At 32.9% G+C, this 22,874-nt stretch overlaps 1 protein-coding gene across 2 annotated transcripts; it reads left to right on the top strand.

The window, feature by feature from the left end:
- Window positions 1–4,824: 4,824 nt before the first annotated feature.
- POU1F1 (POU class 1 homeobox 1) lies at window positions 4,825–22,811 on the top strand. Of its 2 annotated transcripts, none has more exons than XM_045557692.1 (6): window positions 4,825–5,087; window positions 7,817–7,966; window positions 17,820–18,044; window positions 20,086–20,250; window positions 21,371–21,431; window positions 22,320–22,811. In XM_045557692.1, the coding sequence occupies exons 1-6, from the start codon at window positions 4,946–4,948 to the stop codon at window positions 22,528–22,530; spliced, it is 954 nt and encodes a 317-aa protein (XP_045413648.1). In that variant the 5' UTR covers window positions 4,825–4,945; the 3' UTR covers window positions 22,531–22,811. The 2 variants fall into 2 exon arrangements, with proteins under 2 accessions (XP_045413648.1, XP_045413655.1); XM_045557699.1 differs by having other exon boundaries at window positions 7,895–7,966.
- The last annotated feature ends 63 nt before the right edge of the window (window positions 22,812–22,874 follow it).

The following is a 22,874-nucleotide window of genomic DNA, read 5'->3' on the forward strand; positions in this document are numbered from 1 at the left end:
CTCAGGCACTGCAGTACACTGTTTGGACAAGACTGGATCTATTTAAGTGAGTGAGACAAATGATAAATCTACCCATGAGCTATAGTACAACAGGGATATAGCGCTTATGGGCAAGCATCATTTCTAAGTCAATGTCTCACCTTGACGTTTATTTTCCATAAGTTACAGGCTTACCCTTTAGACAGCATTAAGAGAGCATTCATCTTCAGCAAGTTTGCAAGCTGTTGACGTTATCTCTTCCTAGGGCAATAAAGAACCTTGATTTCTGGATAGGAAAGAATTAAAGCAGGAATGAACTGCATAATACATACATTTATTGCTACTTTCACAATCAATAAAGAGCCAAACATGGCATGCATGACTGATATGTGCTTTAAATAATGTCTTTTTCCAATGTGACAGAGTCCCCTTTCAAGCCATATGGCTGTATAATCTTTTCCTTAAAAAACTGCTTTGAGTAAAATTCATCATCTTTTCAAAAGTTATGAGTTGTGAGAATACTACATTTTATTGCCACTTAAGCTAACTGAATAAATTAATTTAGGTTCATATTCACTTTGTTATCCTAATGGGAGTTCCCAAGCTTAATTCCCTCTTCTTCGCATTATATATACATATATATGTATTTTTTCCCACAGCGTGTAATCAGTTCAAAGTAATTTGAATTGCAAGTTGGTGGAAAAAAGAATTATTTGCATCAACTGAACACATTATTGAATGGGGTTAAATTATTCAGCAGCTTCAGTCCATTGTCCACAAGAAATAAATGCCCATATCATTCATGTAATATAGCTGGGTACTAATACAGGCTTATATAGAGATGCAGACACTGAAAAGCTATGAGAATACCATATCTTTTAGAGAATCAGCCTTCTTTCCATGTTTTCTCTCTGATGCTAGGTGACAAACAAAATATAGAGATACATAGGGATATAGAGCTAAAGTTAGATAAATCTCTATATCAATATAGATTTTCCCTATATAATAGAAGACAGCATTGTGTAGCTTGCTCAGGCTTTAAATAGTTTGGATTCCTTTACTAGTTTCACCACTTACTGCATGACCTTTGGTAAGAATTTAAGCTGTCTTGTGCCTCAGTTTCCCAGTCTGTACAATAGTGCCTACCTAACCAGGTTAATGTCAGGATCAAATGAGATAATGTATATACAGCACATAGACTAAATAAGCATAAAAATTATTATTATATAGCTTTGCATATGACTAATTGCTAACATTTACTGAAAGCTTATTACCTGCCAGGCATTTTTCTAAGTGACTGTAATATTAGTCTCCATTTTACAGATAAAATAACTTGAGACACTGAAAGGTGAAATTACTTGCCCATTATTACATAGCTATTAAGGTGTAAAGTTTGGGTTTTCACCCAGATAGTTTAGCTCCAGGATCTATCTTCATGCTGAACATACTATACTGCTTCTGAACCCATGCAAAAAAATGCAGAAAAATTAGAAAACATAAATATGAAAAAGAAAAACAAGTTTTAAACTCTATAACCTAGAGATAAATAGATGTGAGTACTATTTCTCAATAGGATTTTTTTCTGGGCTTATGTATTTTTCTCAAAATGTGATCATTCTTTCAAACCTCAGAGTATTTTTTAAAAAACACTTTGCTTAATTGAACAGGAGTTACAAGTAATGAATCAGGCTAACAAATATGCCTGACCAAGACTTCTCTTCTGTGTATTCTCTTTTATTACTTTAATTTAAAGTAGATTTATTTCTTATTTATCTGATAGCTTTCAAATTAAGCTACAATTTTCATTATTGTCTAAGCAATTATAAATAAGTTCTAGAAACATAGTTAATATGACAGCTTAAAATGTCAAGAGGAACTTCTTTTAAGGCTCCAAAATAAAAGTAAAAAATAAATAAACCTTTAGATATGGGAGGACTTTAAATTTTAAAATCATTAAGAAATGCACACAAACAAGATCAACATGTTTAGCTCTTACATGTAACATTATGTATGTCAAAGCCCAGTATAAATTTATAAAACAAATAAGAAATTAGGAAAATTTTAAGCATAAGATGATAAAAACAATGAAAATTAACATTCTTAATATACTTCCAAAACACCCAAATGGACAATAAAACTGTCTGAATGGCATTTAAATAAAAGGACAAAATAGAATCAGTTAATTAACAAAGTGATAAATACAAAAAGCTATAGTAATGTAAATATGAAAAGATGGCATATTAGTAGTCAAAATGCAGATTAAAATAATAAAATGCCATTGTTCAGCAGATTAACAAAGCCTTAGTATTTAGACTTTATTACTCACAAGAATACAAGACAACTGTCAATTTCACACTATTAGTGCTAATGTAACATAAGACGGTATAATAGTCACATTTTACTGAAGTCTTCCCAGACAATAGTCTATCCCTCATTGCCTACAAATGCTCGAATGCATAGGGCAAACCCACCCATTCACAAGCATGGGCTTCCAGGAACCGAGTTTGTGCCTCTGGGACATACCAGTAGCCATGGCCAATAAGAACGTTTTTCTCATAAATGTAGACTGAGAAGCTACAAGATAGTCTCTGCCTGTTTGAAAGTTTAGGATATGATCTGGAGATGTGTGAGGTGACCATGGAGGGAGAATTGGCCTAAGCTCTTCTAGAGGGTAAAAAAAGTGAGAGACATAGAACAAAACAGATAAAAGAATCAAATGGGTGTGCCAAAGGGCTTCCCATTTCCTGTTAAGTCTTTCCCTCTGGCCTGACTTCCTTCTTTTCTGTGAGTTCCAAGAAACTTCCATGTCTTCTGATAATAAACAATTCTTTTTGGCTCAACTTGTTTCTGATATTTGAAAGCAAAATTGTAATAGAACAAATTATTTGAAAAGCAAATCGGTAATGATTTTGAGATGATAAAAAGTTTGTAAGACTTGTAAGACTTAAACTCAGTGATTCCACATCTAAGAATCTATCCTAAAGAGGTACATTCTAAACAATCCTACAGATATATTATAGTAGACTATATAATTGAAACATCTGTTTCCTGGCTTTACCCCATTTCAACTGTAACATTCTGGTTTGCATTTCACAGAACAAATATTTGATTTTTTAAAGCCATTATTAAAGAAATTCTGTACAAGATTGCAATTTTATAATTTTATATATCATGATAAATTACTGGCAAAGTTTTGTATTGTTTGCTAGGCAGGTTTTAGGGTACTCCTTCATAATCTATCATTTGGTTGATATACTTTCCCAATATATTCCAATGACTATATAACAATAGTAAAACCATTAAGGGTGATTTTCAGATTCTGTTCTCTGTAAATATCATTTAGCTTAATTTTTTAAATACATGACACTCAATAAACTTATTTTTAATTAATTTCTTTAACAAAGTCTCTTTATAAACATACTGAAAAACCACTTCTTTGTATATGTGAAGTCTGAAAATTACCAGAATTCTGCAAGAGTAAAATAAATGCTTTTGATTAACTAAAACCTTCTCTCATTAGAGAAGACTAATAGAGCTTCAAAGATATAGACATCAGAATGGAAAAATATGTCATTTTTAGAATAAATATTTTTCATTTACTATCTAGTGATTTGGGCAGCTTTTCACATACTTTCCTATAAAATATCAGCTGGTTACTAACAAAGTGTTCCAGTTTTTTTAAAATGTATTCCTGTCAATATTAACATTAAACTTAGTGCCAAGCAACCAATTTCCAGTTATCTTGAAACATTCCATAATACAAAATTTGAGTCTAATGTGGCATGGCCCTCATTTATCAGTAATGTCTATGCCTGTTTAGCTACTTCTGTTTGCTGTATTACCCTAGTATACCTTCTATAAATAGTATTGAGTTCACTCATTATATAAATCATGATAGTTGTAAAATCTTGATGCTAGTATTTATCTTTGAATTATTTGTAATATATTATTTTTCATTCTCATATAATGTTGGTATGTTCTGTGTGAGAATTTTGCATTCAGTGCTACCATGTTTACTTCAGGCTCTGTGGCAAAATGGCCAAGATCTCACCCTCTAGCACAGTCCAGCTTAGTGAGGATGAAATGGTTCATAACTCACAGAGGTGTTGTGAAATTTGCATGACATAACTACAAAAATGCCTGGAATATTGTCAACATCTAATAAGAGCTTACTAAATTTTGGTTCTTTGTGAGTAAATTAAAATCAAGGGAAAAATACAATCATTCATGTTCATCTTCTTTACACATTACTATATTTTGTTCAATATTTTTCCATTTTCCATTTATAATATAGTAAAAATTAAATTGGTTGTTTTAGTTTCTCAAAACTGTGCATTGTTGAGTATGAATCAGTAATTGACAACATATTCATTCTCATATTGTCTTACATGCTTCTCTCAGTATACACTTAAATATTCAGTTTCTTAAAACTTTTTAATATGCATTTCTCTTGTTTCAAGTTATTTTGCAGATTTAATGAGAAGTTATCACAAAAAAAAGAAAAACCTCTCCCATTTATAAAATTGCAATTGTGTTAGTAGCAAAAAAACACCTACTGTTTTTCAATTCATTGTAGCATTATTTCTTTGAGGGACACTTTTTCAAAGTTCTTGATTCTTCTCTAAAAGGTCTGAACTACTGAAGTTGTTAAATAAAGTTTCAGATTTCCCTCTTTGCCTCAATCTATACCCCAGAACCAGCTTCCTTCTTGGGCATGGATTATGTTTGGGTAAGAAAGGAAGACAGTTCAGATTGATAAAGCAATACTCCTGGGAAAAGACTATTAACATGTATAAAGGGATTTCCTTGCGGTATAAATGCTAGCACGCGCCCTCCTGGTGCCTCAGAGCCTTTCTGATGTATATATGCAGGTACTAAGAACTAAATTGGCCCTTTGAGACAGTAATATAATAAAACTCTGATTTGGGGAGCAGTGTTCTCTTTATTTTTCTACTCTCTTGTGGGAATGAGTTGCCAATCTTTTACTTCAGCTGATACTTTTATACCTCTGAATTCTGACGCTTCTGCAACTCTGCCTCTGATAATGCATCACAGTGCCGCCGAGTGTCTACCAGTCTCCAACCATGCCACCAATGTGATGTCTACAGGTACTGACTCCTATGACAGTTTACATATGGCTGGGCCTAAAGCTTTCGGAATGGATGCTTTGAATCTTGTTAATCTCTTTGCTACTTTTATTTTTCCATTTTAAGTTAATTTGTTTTAAGTTAAATATTAAGAACATTAAAGAAGCCAAAATGCCTAGGAATTTCAAAATAAGTATTAGTAAGAGCAATAATTTAAATGATTGTTTTATTATAATAAAAAAGATTCACTTTCTACATAATAAAACAGCTTGGGTATTTGTAATCTGAAAGTCATTTTAATGGAAATGTTTATGGAATAAGGAGCAAAAGGAAATAAATATGATAAAATAATTTAATATTTAAAAGGTGCTAATTCTTTATCTTAAAGATTTATTTGGTTTTTGGGTTACATTTGCTACTGTCTAAAAACAATTATAAACCTTATATTAAACACAACAGAGTAATTCCCAATACCAATAATAGTTTTCAAAGAATAAAATAATTAAATTAGTTTTAATAAACTTACATTTTTAGCATAATATAAAACTCAGGAATCAAAGCTAGAAGTAATATAACATTTAAAGCCCATGAACTGAGTTAAATTTTCTTAAGATTGAGTCTGAAACGACTTTGCTTCTAACCAAGTTTTAACATTTGCCTCACATAACTTTTTAAAATAGAAATCAACCTTGAAAATTCAAAAATATCGCCTCAACACAGTGAACTAAGTACTCATGTTTTGCCAATGTGTTCATTCTTTAGGAAATAACAAATAAAGTGTTTTCAAACTGATTTATAAATGGACAAAGCCTTGAATTCAGTAAATTTCTTCTATTAAATAGCAAAATACTGCTCACTCTCCATCAGTTTTGAATGCAATCTGCCTCACATTTAGAAATGAAATAAAATTTTATACATTTAGAAATCAAAATTTGAGTTAATACATTAATATTTCCATTTAAATGATTTAAGCTTTATTTTTATTATAATTAGGTAGTTTCCGAACATTTATGCAAGTTTGGCATAAAGCTTCTGCCGAATTTCAAAAAATCTAGAGATCAGATATTTGGACTTTGGTAAAATCATTTAATGTAGAGATATTTTTTCATCCACCAAAGATTTCCATAATTTAATTTAAAAGGTAATAATGGAAGTATTCTCAAATGTATTGTTTGGAAAATATAATAAATTGTTTTTCTCAAAAATAGACATTATAAATAAATCTAAACAATTACCACAAAGCTAATCATACATTTTGAATAATAGATATTTCTATACACTGGAGAGTAGGAGGTTTGAAGAGAATTTGGCCAGCATGAGAATAAAATTTAGAATTGAGGTAATGAGCTAGCAACATGATCTAGTTTTAGGTTCAAAATACTATTTATTTATTTAAAAATAACTAACATATTTAGTAAACTAGCCTCTTTGTAGGCAACTTCCTAAAATCAGAAAAACAAAAATTATTTAAACCTTGGAAGAAAAAAAAATTCATAATCAGTGAAAATGACCTAAAATATTTTAAATGATAACAGCATTGATTTACAATTTTTCCATGAAATTATAATCATATATATCAAATTGTCTAAGAAATTAGAAATACTGATTTTAATGAGAATACTTGTTTAATTTTGGAATGTATAGTAAGATTTTTACATGTAATTATTATGTTGCAAAATAACTTCAGTTCTTTCTACTTGTTAGTTATAAAGTGAAAATTTGTGCAGATATTTAAAAATTAAAGATTGTTCTATATTTTTAAGAAATCCATTTTACTTTATGAAGAGACAGTATGTTCTTAGTCACTAGATTATAATATCAATATTGTCAAATGATCCTAATTCTGTACTTTATTCCAGAAAGTGTAATTATATTATATTTATGAAAATCCACCAATATATTCAAGACATGAAGGCAAAATGAGAAAATAAAATATATGAGGAAACATTGACAAATAGTTTTATTGTCATGCTGCTAATCATTGACAAGTAGTTTTACTGTTCATGCTCCTAATCATCTTGGTGATTTGTGTTTAAAACTCGATAAAAGTTTAGTAATTCAAATTTACTTTCAAAAAACAGATTGATTCTATGACTCATATAATCAGTTTTGAACAATGATGTTTATATAAGGCTTTATGGATGTCAAGTCACCCAACAATCAACGGAACTTATTTTTTGACCAGCTTTATCATTAGAACAGCTGAATCAATTGTGTGCATGCTGAAAACATGCAACTTTGTGATTTCAACATCAGCATAAATAGATCATACATTGTCACAACACTCTTCAATGTAGTAGAATGTTTATGATTGTAACTAATAGGAGGCTAGTTGCTCTGCCATCTCCTCTTTGATGAAAGAAATTTGTTAGGAAAATAAAAGTACAGACTGTTAGAATTGTAAGAGACTATTCCTCTAGTCAGTTTGTTGTAATGTCTGTATTGGATAGAACCTACAAGAATTCTGCAGCTCCTCAAAAGCCAAGCTCCAGACTGGTCAGTCATGTCTTCATGGGGCCCCTCCTGGTGGCAGCACAGAACGCAGGATAATTAATGAAGGATATAGTCCACTTTGATGCTTTATGATCTCATTACTTGAGACAAATTTGACCCCTAGTTTTAACCTACTCATCAGAGAACTTTCCCCAAATGAGAATAAAATAATAAGCATATAACTTTAATAATTGCATAAATGTGTATTTTTGAGATGAAATGAATGTGTCTTGAATCCTCATACATTTTCTTACCAGTCTTGCCTATTCTGTCTTTGATTCAAACTCCTAAATGTTTGCCCACACATTCCTTGGTGAAAACGTTGGGAAACGCAGCAACGGGACTTCATTATTCTGTTCCTTCGTGTCATTATGGAAACCAGCCATCAACCTATGGCGTGATGGCAGGTAAGAAAAATTGTCTTTATACATGATATTGAATTTGGGGACACTTAGATGGATTTTCCGGGCCTGAGAGAATTATGACCAGAGTGTGGCATAAAATTCTGATCTCTTAACTTTGGAAATTATTGTTTAAAACCACCACTTATTTATATATTCCCTGATCTGTGACACCCTCAGACACGTAGGGGTAATAGATAATTGCCCTGTTTTAAGCAATCCTGAACTGCTGTGCTTCTTAATTCTTGTTTTTGCTTTGTATGATTTTCATTTGAATTAGCTGCTGTCAAACTGCTGGTTGTCACTTTTTGGTGCTATTGGCGGCCTTGCCTACACTAATAATGTAGTAGCTACTGGCCTCATGTAGCTATTCAAGTTTAAATGTAAATAACTAAAATAAAATAAAATTTAAAACTCAGTTGCACTAGCTACACTTCAAGTGCTGAATAACCACATGTGGTTAGTGTCTATCATATGGACAGTATAGATTTATAGAACATCCTGCTCATCCCAGTATTTCTTCTGGACAGTTGGCTTATAAAGATAAATAAGACACTGATTGAAGGCAGAGAGCGATTGATAGGGGCTTTAGAGATAGCTGTTTCAGGATTTAGAAGCTCTTTCTGAATTGTTTCTGAGTCTTAACTGGGATTGAAGTAATTGAAGCTACGTACTTTTCTACTCTGGATAAGTAAAGCATCCCTGTATCAAGTGTAACTACTTATGTTCATGATTCTTACATGAAGGAATTGAAGCATAGTTTTTGAGGAATGGGAAAATCTGGCTGATGAGATCCACTCATCACAAAATTCATCTCTTAATTTCAGGACATGACCAGATAAAAAACTTAAATGATTTTAAATAGTGCATAGTTTTGTTGTGCACAGGTTTTTTTATTTGCTGGTTTGTTTTTAAAGAAATTATTTGATCTTTTATATTTATTACTGCAGCAGGACAAGAACTCTTAGTGATAACAAATTAACACTGTGTGAGAGAATCTGTGTGTGTGTATGTGTGATACTGAGAGAAATTATGGATATAAGAGTCACATGTTAGAGAAATCTTTTCTGACTTGTGTTTTGTTATTATCCAGATAAGCAATGAAAAAAAAACAACCCATGGATGTATGCTTATAATTTCCAAATAAATTGGAGCAAAGAATTTAACTTTTTAATTATTTAATTTCTCAAAATTTCTCAGTTTAAGACCAAAGAAAGCATTAAAACTTTAAAATAAAACAATATTCCAGAAAAATGTTAACTTCTCTTACATTCTATGAAGAGTATTCTGAATAAACTGATAACCTCACAATTATGGTAAAAATGAAAACTGATGTTTTTTAATGATTACCTTTAAATTCTGATGTCTTTTTTTAATAATGAAGAAATAAGGAAAGCTATATTTTTTCTTCCTCTCTGGAAATTGATTATTTATGATCCATGTATTTAATCAATATTCACAGTTAATGAGAACAGCCCTCCTGGACCATGAACTTGTTTCATTATAAAATAGTAAAATATATGCACTTAGATGCTGGAGGTGCAGGTGGAATGCTTGCTGTGGCCTTTACAACATTTTGATTATGTGGACAGGAAATGCCCAACACATGCTGCTGTTTCCTGGAGGAAAAGCCTTACAGTTTATTTGAAGTGATTCCCAGGAACCAAGAAACACTTTTAGTTTTTTCTCTTAATCCAGCACAGAGGTAGTCTCCGTCAATTGACAGAGGTTGGCACAAAGATAAAAACCAGTCACAGGCCAGTGGCCAATAAACTCTTGCTCAAATACCGTAAGATGGTTTTACTACCACCTCCGTCCCCACCAAATCAAAGAGGACCTGCTGTTGGCCTCATGAGTTCTCAGCCGGCCCCAGAATTCTAACACCCTTCCTGCTTAGAACTGGAGCCAACAGGGCCATGTTTACAATGTCGGTCAATGGGCAGCTCAGGATTTGCTGATATACATTTCCTCAAGCAGGAACTCAGAAAACCCTCTTTTATGAACCCCTTCATCATTATAGTTAAAAAGGAAAGGCCTCAGGAAAAGCCTTTTAAAATGACTCAAAACCTGGCTTAGTGACACCAAGAGCAAAAGGGTTATATCAGGATTTGGAGATATCATGTTAGTCTTAAATATATTTTGTTACTGAAAGAAAAACTCGAGATGGCGAGCATAAAGATTATATTTGAATATTTTTTGAGAGGAATATTATTAAATTGTGATATGCTGTATAATTTGTCAGAACGTGTATATTTTGACATATAGTCAGTATTAGCATTTGTTTCATGGGAGATTAAATCTTACAGAATCTAAACTCCCCTGCCTTTATCCATAGAGAAGCTGCACAAATTAAGTTACAAAATACAGGAATTAGAAAATAATAGAAAAAAAGTATGAAATACACATTAAAAACCTGGTTATGTCATTTGAATTTTCTGAGAAGTCTCCAAGCATTTATCAAATCAGCCACTTTCACACAATCCAAGGAGCATCTCCTTAACAACACAGACATGTTCAGTGACACATACCCTAGATAAAAGTGAAAATACAGAAAGAACGCTATTTCTAAATGATGTGAAATTACCATTTTAATATGGTTATTTCATTACCCATACTCTGATGCTTACACACGTAGTTAGAGCATTTTATTAAATTAACCCACACGAAGGGAATATAGCTAATATTTTGTCAGGTTGGTAGGGAGGACTTTAATTGTCAGCTGAATGCACTGGACTTAATAGTGCAGATGCAGGCAAACTAAAGAGAGGGATTAATTGGTAGCAATGAATTAGCTACACCATTAACTAATTACTAACCTTACTCAAGTCACTTAACACCTGAGTTTCAATCTCTTCATATCTAAATTGTGGTGGATACTAAACTCTGTCAGGGTTGAGTTGTGGCAGATTTGTACCAATTCAAGCTACCTTCTTTTTCAGTCTTCTCTTTAGATACACTTAAAGCTAAATTCCTCTTCTGTTCCTTCACTCCTGAGAATTTAGATAATTCAACAGACTATAGTACAAATAACAGGAAACAGAATCACAAATGCTATTCAAAATTTCATCTAGATAAACACAAAACAAAACAAAATATCAAGAAAAAGTCCTAAAAATGCTGATTCCTGGGTGTCTGAGACTGTTTCTGTTCTCCAGTGTGAAAAGCAGAGTGAAATTTAGGAAACAGTCTCACTGGGCTGTTCACTCTTTCCACTGTCCCGTGGAAACTGAGCAAATCAACCTCATGCAATGAATGTTAAACCTGGCCTGGTTATATGATATAATGGTCAAACCAAGAAGTGGTGTGAGAGTCCTTGTTTTAAAAATTAATTTTAAGAGGAAAGCACCATCAGCTGATGAGTAGATAAAGAAAACATGGTGTGTATATATATACAGACACACACACATATATATATAATAGATACACCATGCAATACTACTTAGCGATCAAAAAGAAGAAAAAATACTGCCTTTTGCAGAAACTAGGATGAAATTGGAGGTCATATCCTAAGTGAAGTATCTCAGGAACGGAAAAGCAAGTATCACACATACGTACAAGCGGGAGCTAAATGATGGGTATACAAGTCACACAGAGTGGTATAATGCACATTGGAGACTCAGACAAGGGGAGGGTTAGAGCAGAGTGAAGGATAAAAAATTACCTATCATGTACAGCGTACACTAGTCACGTGACGAGGACACTAAAAGCCCTGACTTCACCACTATACAAATCATCCATGTAACAAAGAGACAACTGTACCCCCTAAATCTATTGAAATAAAATAAAATAAAAAGAAGAAATCAAAAATTAAAAATCTGATGATTGGGAATTAACCAAGATGATTAGCATCCATTCTTTTTTTTTTTTTTGAGACAGAGTGTCACTTTGTTGCCCGAGCTAGAGTGAGTGCCATGGTGTCAGCCTAGCTCACAGCAACCTCAAACTCCTGGGCTTAAGCGATCCTCCTGCCTCAGCCTCCCGAGTAGCTGGGACTACAGGCATGCGCCACCATGCCCGGCTAATTTTTTTTCTATGTATATTTTTAGTTGGCCAGATAATTTCTTTCTATTTTTAGTAGAGACGGGGTCTTGCTCTTGCTCAGGCTGGTCTCGAACTCCTGACCTCGAGCTATCCACCCACTTCGGCCTCCCAGAGTGCTAGGATTACAGGCGTGAGCCACCGCGCCTGGCCAGCATCCATTCTTTTGATGAGAAGTAGATAATAAAAGATCCTCATGCCTGAAAAATGCCTTCTTCACCTGGGCTAATACAGAAGGCAACAGAAATCAGTTTGACAGTTGATATGCAGAAATAGTCTACTTTGGAGCTCATCTTTTCATTCTTTTAAATGTTTTCTTTCTATATTTCTTTGGTTCTTTCTTTGCCCCCTCCTCACTCCTTCCCTTCCTTCCTTCTTTCCTTCCTTCCTTCCTTCCTTCCTTCCTTCCTTCCTTCCTTCCGTCATTTTTGCTTTTTTTTTTTTTTTTTTTTTTAATGTGGTCCTAAATTCCTCTGGTTGTAACAACTCTGAGGGAAGGAGTAATTCTGAAGATCTTTTTCCTGATTCATGAAAGGTCTTTCAGTAGCAGTAACATGATGTATTTTCCTTCTAGACTAAGGATTGGCAATGTTTTCCTGTAAAGAACCAGACGGTAAATATCTTAAACTTGTTAGTCTCTGTTGCAACTACTCAATTCTGATACTGTAGCCGAAAAGCAGTCATAGGCTATATGTAAACAAATAGGCATGGCTTTGTTCCAATTAAACTTAATTTACAAAAGCAGTCAGTGGACCCCTTTTCTACATAAATAGGATTTACCAAGGCACAAAAGTGAAAAGATCACAATTGCAATTTATGATTTGCTTCGAATTGTTGTGCATGTGGAAAAAGTGGGAAAAAATATTTATATACATGTTCCTGTGCATGTTACAAGTACAGAAGTGTGGTATATTTGCTTTGTTCCTATGCTTCCCGTAACCTGAGATGCTGTCAGCCAGCCACATGCTGCAAAGAGCAATTGCCGCATGCCATGGTACATTGAGTCAGCGCCTTACAAGGCAAGCCCTATCCCTGCCCCTCATTGCCTCCTTTAAAGGATTTACTTCTTTTCTCCCTCCTTGCCACACAGAAATACACACAGCAATTCAGAAGGGCTCTGGTGGATTAATCTGCAAAGTAAAAATAAACTTGGGATTGTAGAGAGTGTGCAAGCACTTCCCAGCTATTTAAGTGTGTGCGTCTAGGCCTCAAGACAATTTTGCTTTACGCATGTTTGAGAAAATGCATGTGAGACCTCTGCTGCATGTGTGACTCACATCTTTTATCTTCTTCCTATTTTTTTTTTCTTTTTCAGGAATCTAGGCTTTAAAAAAACTTTGAAAAATATCTTTCCGTGTATCTCATACCAATCACTCCCAACACTCCCCCAAACACAGCAGTTTGTTTGGCTGTGCTTGTAACTGCTATGATGAATTTCTTGGGGTTAGTTCCAGGAAAATTGTGACCGTGCAAATAATTTTGGATACTTTCATATAATGAAAAATAAAAATGTATCACACATCATGTTTTTATTCTTGCTCTGGATGTCAAAGCTTGGACCACAGTATTTTCTGTGTACTTTCATAGACCCTGATCAAATGTGTTTTCCTGGTGTCCACTTTCCCATGGTATTTATGACATATAAAATACATTCTCAATTTTCTGGAAACAGGGATGGTACAATCCTAATATTTTAAAAAATAATTATAGTATTTTTGTCTGAAAATTTTCAGTGTATTTCATACATTATAAATATTTATTAGGTTGGTGGAAAAGTAACTGTTTTAGGATTGTGGAAATTTGCCATTTGATATTGGAATACATTTGTAAATAAATGTGGTTATACATCATGTGAATGTGCATTTCTCGCTTTATACATTTTTTTGCTAATGACATTACTTGCTATTTATTTTATATTTATTTTATACTATGGAAATGATGTTAGAAAAAAAGCAAATTTGATCGATTTTCTTATTCGAGTTCAAAATGGGTGGTAAGCAGTGGAGATAACTCACAACATCAACTATGCATTTGGCCCAGGAACTGCTGATGAACATACAGTGCAGTGGTGGTTCAAGAAGTTTTGCACAGGAGAGGAGACCCTGGAAGATGAGGAACGCAGTGGCTGGCCATAGGAAGTTGACAACAACCAACTGAGAGCAATCATCAAAGCTGATCCTCTTACAACTTACTACATGAGAAGTTGCAGAAGAACTCAAGGTTGACCATTATATGGTGGTTCAGCATTTGAAGCAAATTGGAAAGGTGAAAAAGCTCAATAAGTGGGTGCCTAATGAACTGACTGAAAATCAAAAAAATTATAGTTTTGAAGTGTCATCTACTCTTATTGTACACAACAACAATGAACCATTTCTAGATTGGAGTGTGACATGTTAAGAAAAGTGGATTTTATACAACTTGCGATGACTAGCTCAGTGGTTGGACCAAGAAGAAGCTCCAAAGCACTTCCAAAAGCCAAACTTGCACCAAAAAAAGGTCATGGTCAGACCTGTTTGGTGATCTGCTGCCGGTCTGATCCACTACAGCTTTCTGAATCCCGTGAAACCATTATATCTGAGAAGTATGCTCCACAAATCGATGAGATCCACTGAAAACTGCAACTCCTGCAGCCAGCATTGTTCAACAGAAAGGGCCCAATTCTTCTCCATGACAACGCCCGACAACACGTTGCACAATCAGTGCTTCAAAAGTTGAACGAATCCGGCTACAAAGTTTTGCCTCATCCACCATATTCACCTGACCTCTCACCAACCAGCTACCACTTCAAGCATCTGGACACCTTTTTATAGGAAAAATGCTTCCACAACCAGCAGGACGCAGAAAATGCTTTCCAAGAGTTTCTCAAATCCCAAAGCATGGATTTTTATGCTACAGGAATAAACAATCTTATTTCTCATTGGCCAAAAATGTGTTGATTATAATGGTTCCTATTTTGATTAATAAAGATGTGTTTGAGCCTAGTTATAATGATTTAAAATTCACGGTCCAAAACTGCAATTACTTTTGCACCAACCTAATATTCAGTGTAGCCCAATATGTTTAACTGTAGGAAAAACCTTTAAAGAAAAGTCATTTATCTGAGTATAGACTGCCTGGAAAATAAAGTAGGTAATTATTTTGATGTGGTTTATCACGACGCCTATTGGACTTTATTTCTAGTTTCAACTGCATCGTTAGTTCATCGTGGCACTACAGGAAGTTATTTAATTTCTTTCTACTTAAATTTTTTAAATTGTAAATTGGTGGGAAATATATATATATCTTTTCTAACTCATTTGTTTATTTAAGGACAAGTAAGATGGCAAATGTGAAATGAATACAGGACAAAGTGTTGCATAGATTTTTATAGTAGTTGTGCATGGTTATGATTGGCTAGAAAAATTAAAAATAATGCTCAAGGTTGTTAACAAATTCAGACTTATGGAATACTATGTAAAAATATGCAACAAATTTTTTATGTTAAATAAACAATTTGACATAGGTTAAATGAATTATCTAGTGTCTTAAATACATTAAATGTACAAAATCAAACAGTAGCCTTTTTTCTTTTGTTTTTACTGTTTTCAGGTTATCCCATTATTATTAATAAATCTATTAAGTAATGTCTGATATATGGGAATGAAGAAAGAAATGAATTTTTTAATATTTGTAAGAATCAACTCTGAAAGCATAATCAACAGACAGGTCTTGAGATAAATGTTAAGTATTAATAGATGCTAAAATAAATGTCGTCGGTTTTCTTTTTATATAATTAAAAAGTCTTTTCTTTTAGTTTAACTAGCAGAAATCCAAAACTAATAGGAAGCTAAAAATGAACCCCAGAAACAGTGAACATTTTCAAAGAAAAGCTATACAATTAAAAGTTGATACAATCGCTTTATAAAATTTTCTCCATACTACACACTAAAGCATAAAGCAGATAGCTGACTTTTTAAAAAGTAAACCTGGATAATTTGGGGGTGTAAAAATATCATGGATTTTTCAAGGCAAAAAATGGTTTCTTTCAAATCTTTTCCACATTTGTGAAGCAGATAAATTTATGTTATGCCACTTCGTTTGATCGCTTACTTGTATGTTTACTTTGCTTCAGAAAAGTAATATATTCTATTAGATGTGGTACACTTTATAATTACATATTCTTATATAAATAATACAAGTCAACAATTTTCTGAGTTACACTATTCTTTGCTCATTATATATTGAAATATTAATGCAAGATTTATATATTCTGGCAAAAATAATTATTACTCATGTCTTTGATTTGTTAATATATTTATGGAGAAATTATAGGTAGCATGAACTCAATGTATTTTTTCAGCACATTTCCAAGAGTGATGATTGCATGTGTTCCATACTAATTTATTCTGAAATATTCATTTATACTTATAAGAAAATGATCAATTACTCAATATCTTTATATTAAAATGTCTTGGTTATACAGTCATCCCTCGATATCCACGGAGTATTGATTCCAGGATCCCCAAGGATACCAAAATCCACAGATGCTCAAATGCCTTATATATAAAATTTTATAGTATTTGTATATAACCCGTGTGCATCTTCCTGAAAATTTTAAATCATCTCTAGATTACTTATAATACCTAGTAAAATGTAAATGCTTGGTAGTTTTCAATTTGCATTATTTTTATTCTTTTTTTAATTTAAAAAATATTTTTGAGCCATCATTGGTTGAATCCATGAATGTGGAGCCCATGGATACAGACAGCCGACTGTACCTGTCATTTAATATAAATTGAAGTAAAATCTTTACCAATAAAAATTATAGTATATCAATGAAGAAAACAAGAAACAAAGTGTTCTGGACTTTGGTTTAAATGTCATCCCCTTACCTATGTTTCTCAACTGAGAGAGATTCTTCTTTCCTAATAAAGAATAAAATCTGGAAGTAACTTTCTTTTTAATTTCATAATATTTTACAGGTTTTGTGATGTATCATTTAAATCACACAGTAGAGTCAATGCTTCATCCTTTATGGGTGATTACCTGTCATATCCAGAATTGCATCTTTTCTTACCACTTACTTTTGCTTCTCGTTAAATAGTAATCAAGAAGTGATTCCATGATACGGTATATTTTTCAAGAATACATGTGGCTAACTTTTTAATAGAAATTTTAAAGTTACCTTTTGTTAATTTCTATTCACTCTTCAAATCTATTTAACCAATTTAATGTATTGTACATTGTCATAATTCTCTTCTTACCTACCTTTGTTAAATTAAAAAAGACGCGATTATTTTCTATTAAAATCAAGCATTTACCAATAAAACAGTGGGGCTTTTTAATACTGTAAAATGAATTTCCCAATCACAAAAAAACTTCCCAGCACAGCATTTTGCCCAAAGCATTTAGTGCCCTGGTTATAGCAAACATCACAGATTATTTGTTCGATGATTTAAGGATACGGAGATCAACGTGTAGATTCTGGTTAGAGTCGAACCTCAGATTCCCAGGAATAGGTGTCTTTTAAGAGAAAATTAATGGAAACTTACAGTTCTAAGAGAATTTGCTTATTTTTGTTTTAATTATTCCCAATCCCCTATTTCTTTCCTTTAACACTGTCTTTGCTTTTGCTGCTCTGGAGTAGGTGGAAGACAAATTAACCCCAGTTTTACTAAGCTGCTTTGACTCCTCCTTTGGAAGACTGAATGTAAGGTAACTTTTAAGTATTAAGAATGTCTATAGGAGAATAATGGGCTCTCGCAGGCAAAACTGTTTCTTGTACAGAAATAAGGAATAATTACAAATGGTCCTTTCCTTTCTTTTTTTGTTTCTCTCACAGGTAGTTTAACCCCTTGTCTTTACAAATTTCCTGACCACACCTTGAGTCATGGATTTCCTCCCATACACCAGCCTCTCCTGGCAGAGGACCCCACAGCTGCTGATTTCAAGCAGGAACTCAGGCGGAAAAGTAAATTGGTTGAAGAGCCAATAGATATGGATTCTCCCGAAATCCGAGAACTTGAAAAGTTTGCCAATGAATTTAAAGTGAGAAGAATTAAGTTAGGTATGTGCTTATTAAGAGCAATGGGGCAAATAACTTGGTCTGCAAATCCTTACTCTATTACTGTTAAATCTCTTATAATCTGACTCAAAAGTCTAAGACAGCTCTCAGTCTACATCTCTACTGTGGACTTAAGTTAGTCAAATTATAGCAATCCTACAAAAGCCTTTATTTTCTTATAAATTCTTAATAGTCAAAATACACAGATTTTTAAACTGATGGCACCCTTTCTCAATTTTACCCACATCAAGGTTAGTTTTGATGTGCCCATTTTCATCTATATTTTATTTGAACTTTTCAATAGATAATATATTCATGATTAAAAAAATGAAAGAGTATAAGTGACATGTATCTCTTCTGATTGTCCTTCCTTTTAATTGTTGTTAGTTTCTTTTGTATCTTTCTAGAGACACATTATGCATATATAAGCAAATATAGATATTGCTTCATATAGATGTATTTTGGAGAGATTTCAGTATTAATTTTTCTAGAGATCTTTTTCTTTTATGGAGCTGTTAAATTCCACCTTATGACTATACTACCATTTATTTAACCAGTTCTCTACTAGTGGAATTTAGGTGATTTCTAATCTTACGATGTTAAACCATGTAATTAGCCCCATTAAATGTCATTTTACCTCTATGTAAATATTAATATAGGTGTAGGAAAAATGTTAGAAGCACAATTGCTTGATCAAAGAGTATATGTATTTGTTATTTTTATAAATGTTGTCAATCTGGTCTCTATAGAAGTTGTACCAAATTTTACTACCACTGTGAGTGTCTCTTATACCACCTTGAAAATATAAACTCCATGAAGGCACAAGATTTTTGTTTATCAATTTCTTTTTGTTTTCTCACTAATGGTATCCCCAGCATCTGAAACAGTGTGCCTGGAACATAGAATAAATATATAGTGATTGAGAAATACTATGCTATTAGTCTTTTGGATCTTTGGAATTAGACAAGTCAAAGCAGCATCTCATTGTAGTTTCATTTTAAATTTATGTTATTATGAGTGCAGAGTGAAAGTGAAAAGCATTCTTTCATATATTTGACAATCATTTGTATTTCCTTTTCTGTGAACTGTAGAGTTTGCTCATTGTTTCTAATATAAAATAACTATAACAATTAACTTTGGTTAAAATACACATGAAGTTGTGTATTTTTTTAGTAGATTGAAATGATAGTTCAAACCTCTGCACTTGGGGAATGAACCATAGGTAATTTTATAATAATATTTATTTATGGCCTTCATAAGTAATCGTTTATATATATATAGGTATATAGCCTTAGGGCCTAAAGTAATATGTAGTTATTGCATGTAATAAACATAACAGTAGGCATCTTTATAACATTCATTTTCAATTTTCTATTTATATTGCTATGAATGTTTCAAATTATATGTTGATGGTTTATTTCAGCTTGTCCTCTAACAATGTTTGGGAAAATCAATAAGGACCTTTGTCTGAAGATAGAACCATTACCAAACAATACAATAAATGTATTCAAAGGTATACATGGAATGTGTGATCATAGTTTCATAATAAACATGATTTTAGGGAAATTAAGCATAATTCTTAGTTTTATTTGATACTCAACAATATAGTTGAATTTTCACTCCTCCAGTTGAAATAAAAATTTTATGATATATCGCCATATATTTCATGCATTATAATTAATATATTAAAGATTTTTGAGCATGTATCATCAGATATTTAATAATAATGATAAAAAGAGCAAGAATGTTTAAGTGTCTCAGAAAGTGTTCAGGACACACTTGTGCAGCCTGGCTAGATATTATGAATGGCAGACGTTCCTATCTGAGTTCTTTTGACTTTCAGAAAAAAATAATTTATTAACTTGAAGAAGTACTGGACAATCCTACACTGAACCTTACTAAATAATTCTAATTTTCCAAAAGTATATGATTAAAAAACAGTATTTAATAACTGACAAAGAAAATACACAGGTTTGTGTCATAATGGACCAAAATTAATGGTTTTTGAAAAGCTGGAGCTAACATCTTTATTGTCTTTTCACAGGATACACCCAAACAAATGTTGGGGAAGCCCTGGCAGCTGTGCATGGCTCTGAATTCAGTCAAACAACTATCTGCCGATTTGAAAATCTGCAGCTCAGCTTTAAAAATGCATGCAAACTGAAAGCAATATTATCCAAATGGCTGGAGGAAGCTGAGCAAGTAGGAGGTACTAAAGCTATATCTCTGAAGGCTGTGCTATATGTTAACCTAAAAAAAAAATGGCTTCAATTGGTGGGACTAATGCTAACGTGAGAGGTTTGATGGAGTTTTTTGCCCTTTTCTTTTTGAGATGAAAAACCAGTATCTTGTCACATCACACTAAAAAAAAAGGAAGGCCAACATAAGTTTGGCAAGAATTTACTGAGGAGAGAATAAACCATATAAGGAAAGCTTTCTGGATACTATGGCATCAATGTGAAGTGGTGAAATATTTATTTTTTAATATATTTAGATTTTTTGCCTGTGTGCTATACTGAAGTAACTGTACATGAATCACTTTTATAATCTAATATTAGTGTACACAGGCCAGGTGCGGTGGCTCATGCCTGTAATTCTAGCACTCTGGGAGGCCGAGGCAGGTGGATCGTTTGAGTTCAGGAGTTCGAGACCAGCCTGAACAAGAGTGAGACTCTGTCTCTACTAAAAGAATAGAAAGAAATTATCTGGACAACTAAAAATATATAGAAAAAATTAGCCAGGCATGGCGGCACAGTGCGTGCCTGTAGTCCCAGCTACTCGGGAGGCTGAGGCAGGAGGATTGCTTGAGCCCAGGAGTTTGAGGTTGCTGTGAGCTAACCTGATGCCACGGCACTCTAGCCCAGGCAACAGAGTGAGACTCTGTCTCAAAAAAAAAAAAAAAAATTAAAAAGTAAATAAATAAAAATAATATTAGTGTACACAGCACATTTGTACACACTAATCTTCAAAGTAAGTGAAATAAGCAATTGCTAGATAAGCAATTTAATGAGATAAAATCATCACTCATGGTACTGTCAAAGCTGGATAAAAAGTCTGAAAGCATTCACAGCAAGTGTTCCAACAAAAGTAAGGTGAGGATATTATGTATAGAAAATTCTTTGCTAAACTCATATTTATTTCTGCATTAACATTTTTCTCCAGGGCCTGTAATATATTAATAAAATGACTTAGATTGCAAAAACTTAAGACAAAAATTTATGGCATTTTAATATTTCATGGTTTTAGAAAGAAAATTTAAAACCCAAATGTAATAGTTAAAAAAATAATCTACTTTGTGTTCCTAATTATGCCTCTATTCCACATTATAGCATTGTACAATGAAAAAGTAGGAGCAAATGAAAGGAAAAGGAAACGAAGAACAACTATAAGGTATTTTTTATATTTTATAAATTATGTTTATTTTATAAATTGAATGAGCATTTGAATGTAATAGACATGCAACATAACATATAAATGTAAAGTGAATAAAGTCAACTGAAGAAATAAGATAGGTTTTTAAAAAGTGTAATTTAACAACTTAATTGTGAGAAATGGAGAGCAAGTAATTTTTAACGTTTGATGGAAAATTTTATATTGTTTGATTCAAGAACACTTCTGCTCCAGGAGTTTTGGATAAATACAGAAACCAAACAATCACTTCTAAAAGAGGGACCATCTCTACTGTCCCCTTATATACATGCTCTTGCTTTGGCAATAAGGTATCTATGGTATCCGTGTTATTAAAAATAGCAACACTGCTAATCAGTATTTCAGTCTCTTAAAATTTCAACATAACCTTTTGCATTTCAACTCAGAAAGACTTTTCATTGATATTTTTGTAGTTTCTATGAGACCCACATAGGAAATGCTAAAATATAGGTTTTGCTTTGATTGGTTCGTTTTTCACTACACATTTCACCTATTGTAAACAACCTAAATGATTTTAGGGGGCTATTTAGGAAAGCCTATGGAAGTGTTCATTTCCTTTTCAAGATCGCAGTGCCCTCTGGTGGCGCAAAGTGGGATAAACATAGAAGACCTGGGTACCCCTACTTATTTCTTCCTGTGACTCTGGTAACGTTAACCCTGCATTAAGACAAACATCTAAATATTTAACAAATTGTACATTTGTTCTTGTTGAAGTGCTTTGCAAGTGTGTTCAGAGTCCTTAAGTTTCCTTTGCATGTTAATATTTGGGAGTTCAACCTAACTTAATTTTGATCTGCCAAAAACTTAACTAAAAACATAATTTCACCCCTTACTCCCACCCTACCCCAGTATTGCTGCTAAAGATGCTCTGGAGAGACACTTTGGAGAACAGAATAAACCTTCCTCTCAAGAGATCATGCGGATGGCTGAAGAACTGAATCTTGAAAAAGAAGTAGTAAGAGTTTGGTTTTGCAACCGAAGGCAGAGAGAAAAACGGGTGAAAACAAGTCTGAATCAGAGTTTATTTTCTATTTCTAAAGAGCATCTTGAATGCAGATAAAATTTGTTATTGTGCAATCACCATTTTTTCCCCACTTTCATTCCTTTCTATTCCTCAACAAAAATAGAAATTACTTAGTTGACTTCAAAAATAATTTTATACCAGTAACTTTAGCAGAAGTTTTTCTTTACTACTATTTTTTAAAAAAGAACCCAACAATTTAAATTATATCGGTAAGTTATTTTATTTAAAATAATTATTCTCAAAAGCCCCATTACACATTGTAAGCCAAAGATACTAAGAGGAATAAAACAGTAAGTCTCTCTCTCTCTCTCTCTTTCCCTACCCCCCCATCCTGACACACACACACACACACACACACACACACACACACACACACACAC

The sequence above is a fragment of the Lemur catta genome, chromosome 1 (genome assembly GCF_020740605.2).
Source record: "Lemur catta isolate mLemCat1 chromosome 1, mLemCat1.pri, whole genome shotgun sequence".
Lineage (NCBI taxonomy): Eukaryota > Metazoa > Chordata > Mammalia > Primates > Lemuridae > Lemur > Lemur catta.

Excerpts from the sequence above, each read along its gene's own strand:
- POU1F1 (XM_045557692.1), top strand. The coding sequence starts at position 4,946 with ATGAGTTGCCAATCTTTTACTTCAGCTGATACTTTTATACCTCTGAAT. Across the intron at positions 18,045-20,085 it reads AGTGAGAAGAATTAAGTTAG|GATACACCCAAACAAATGTT; the intron begins GTATGTGCTTAT and ends GTCTTTTCACAG. Across the intron at positions 21,432-22,319 it reads AAACGAAGAACAACTATAAG|TATTGCTGCTAAAGATGCTC; the intron begins GTATTTTTTATA and ends ACCCTACCCCAG.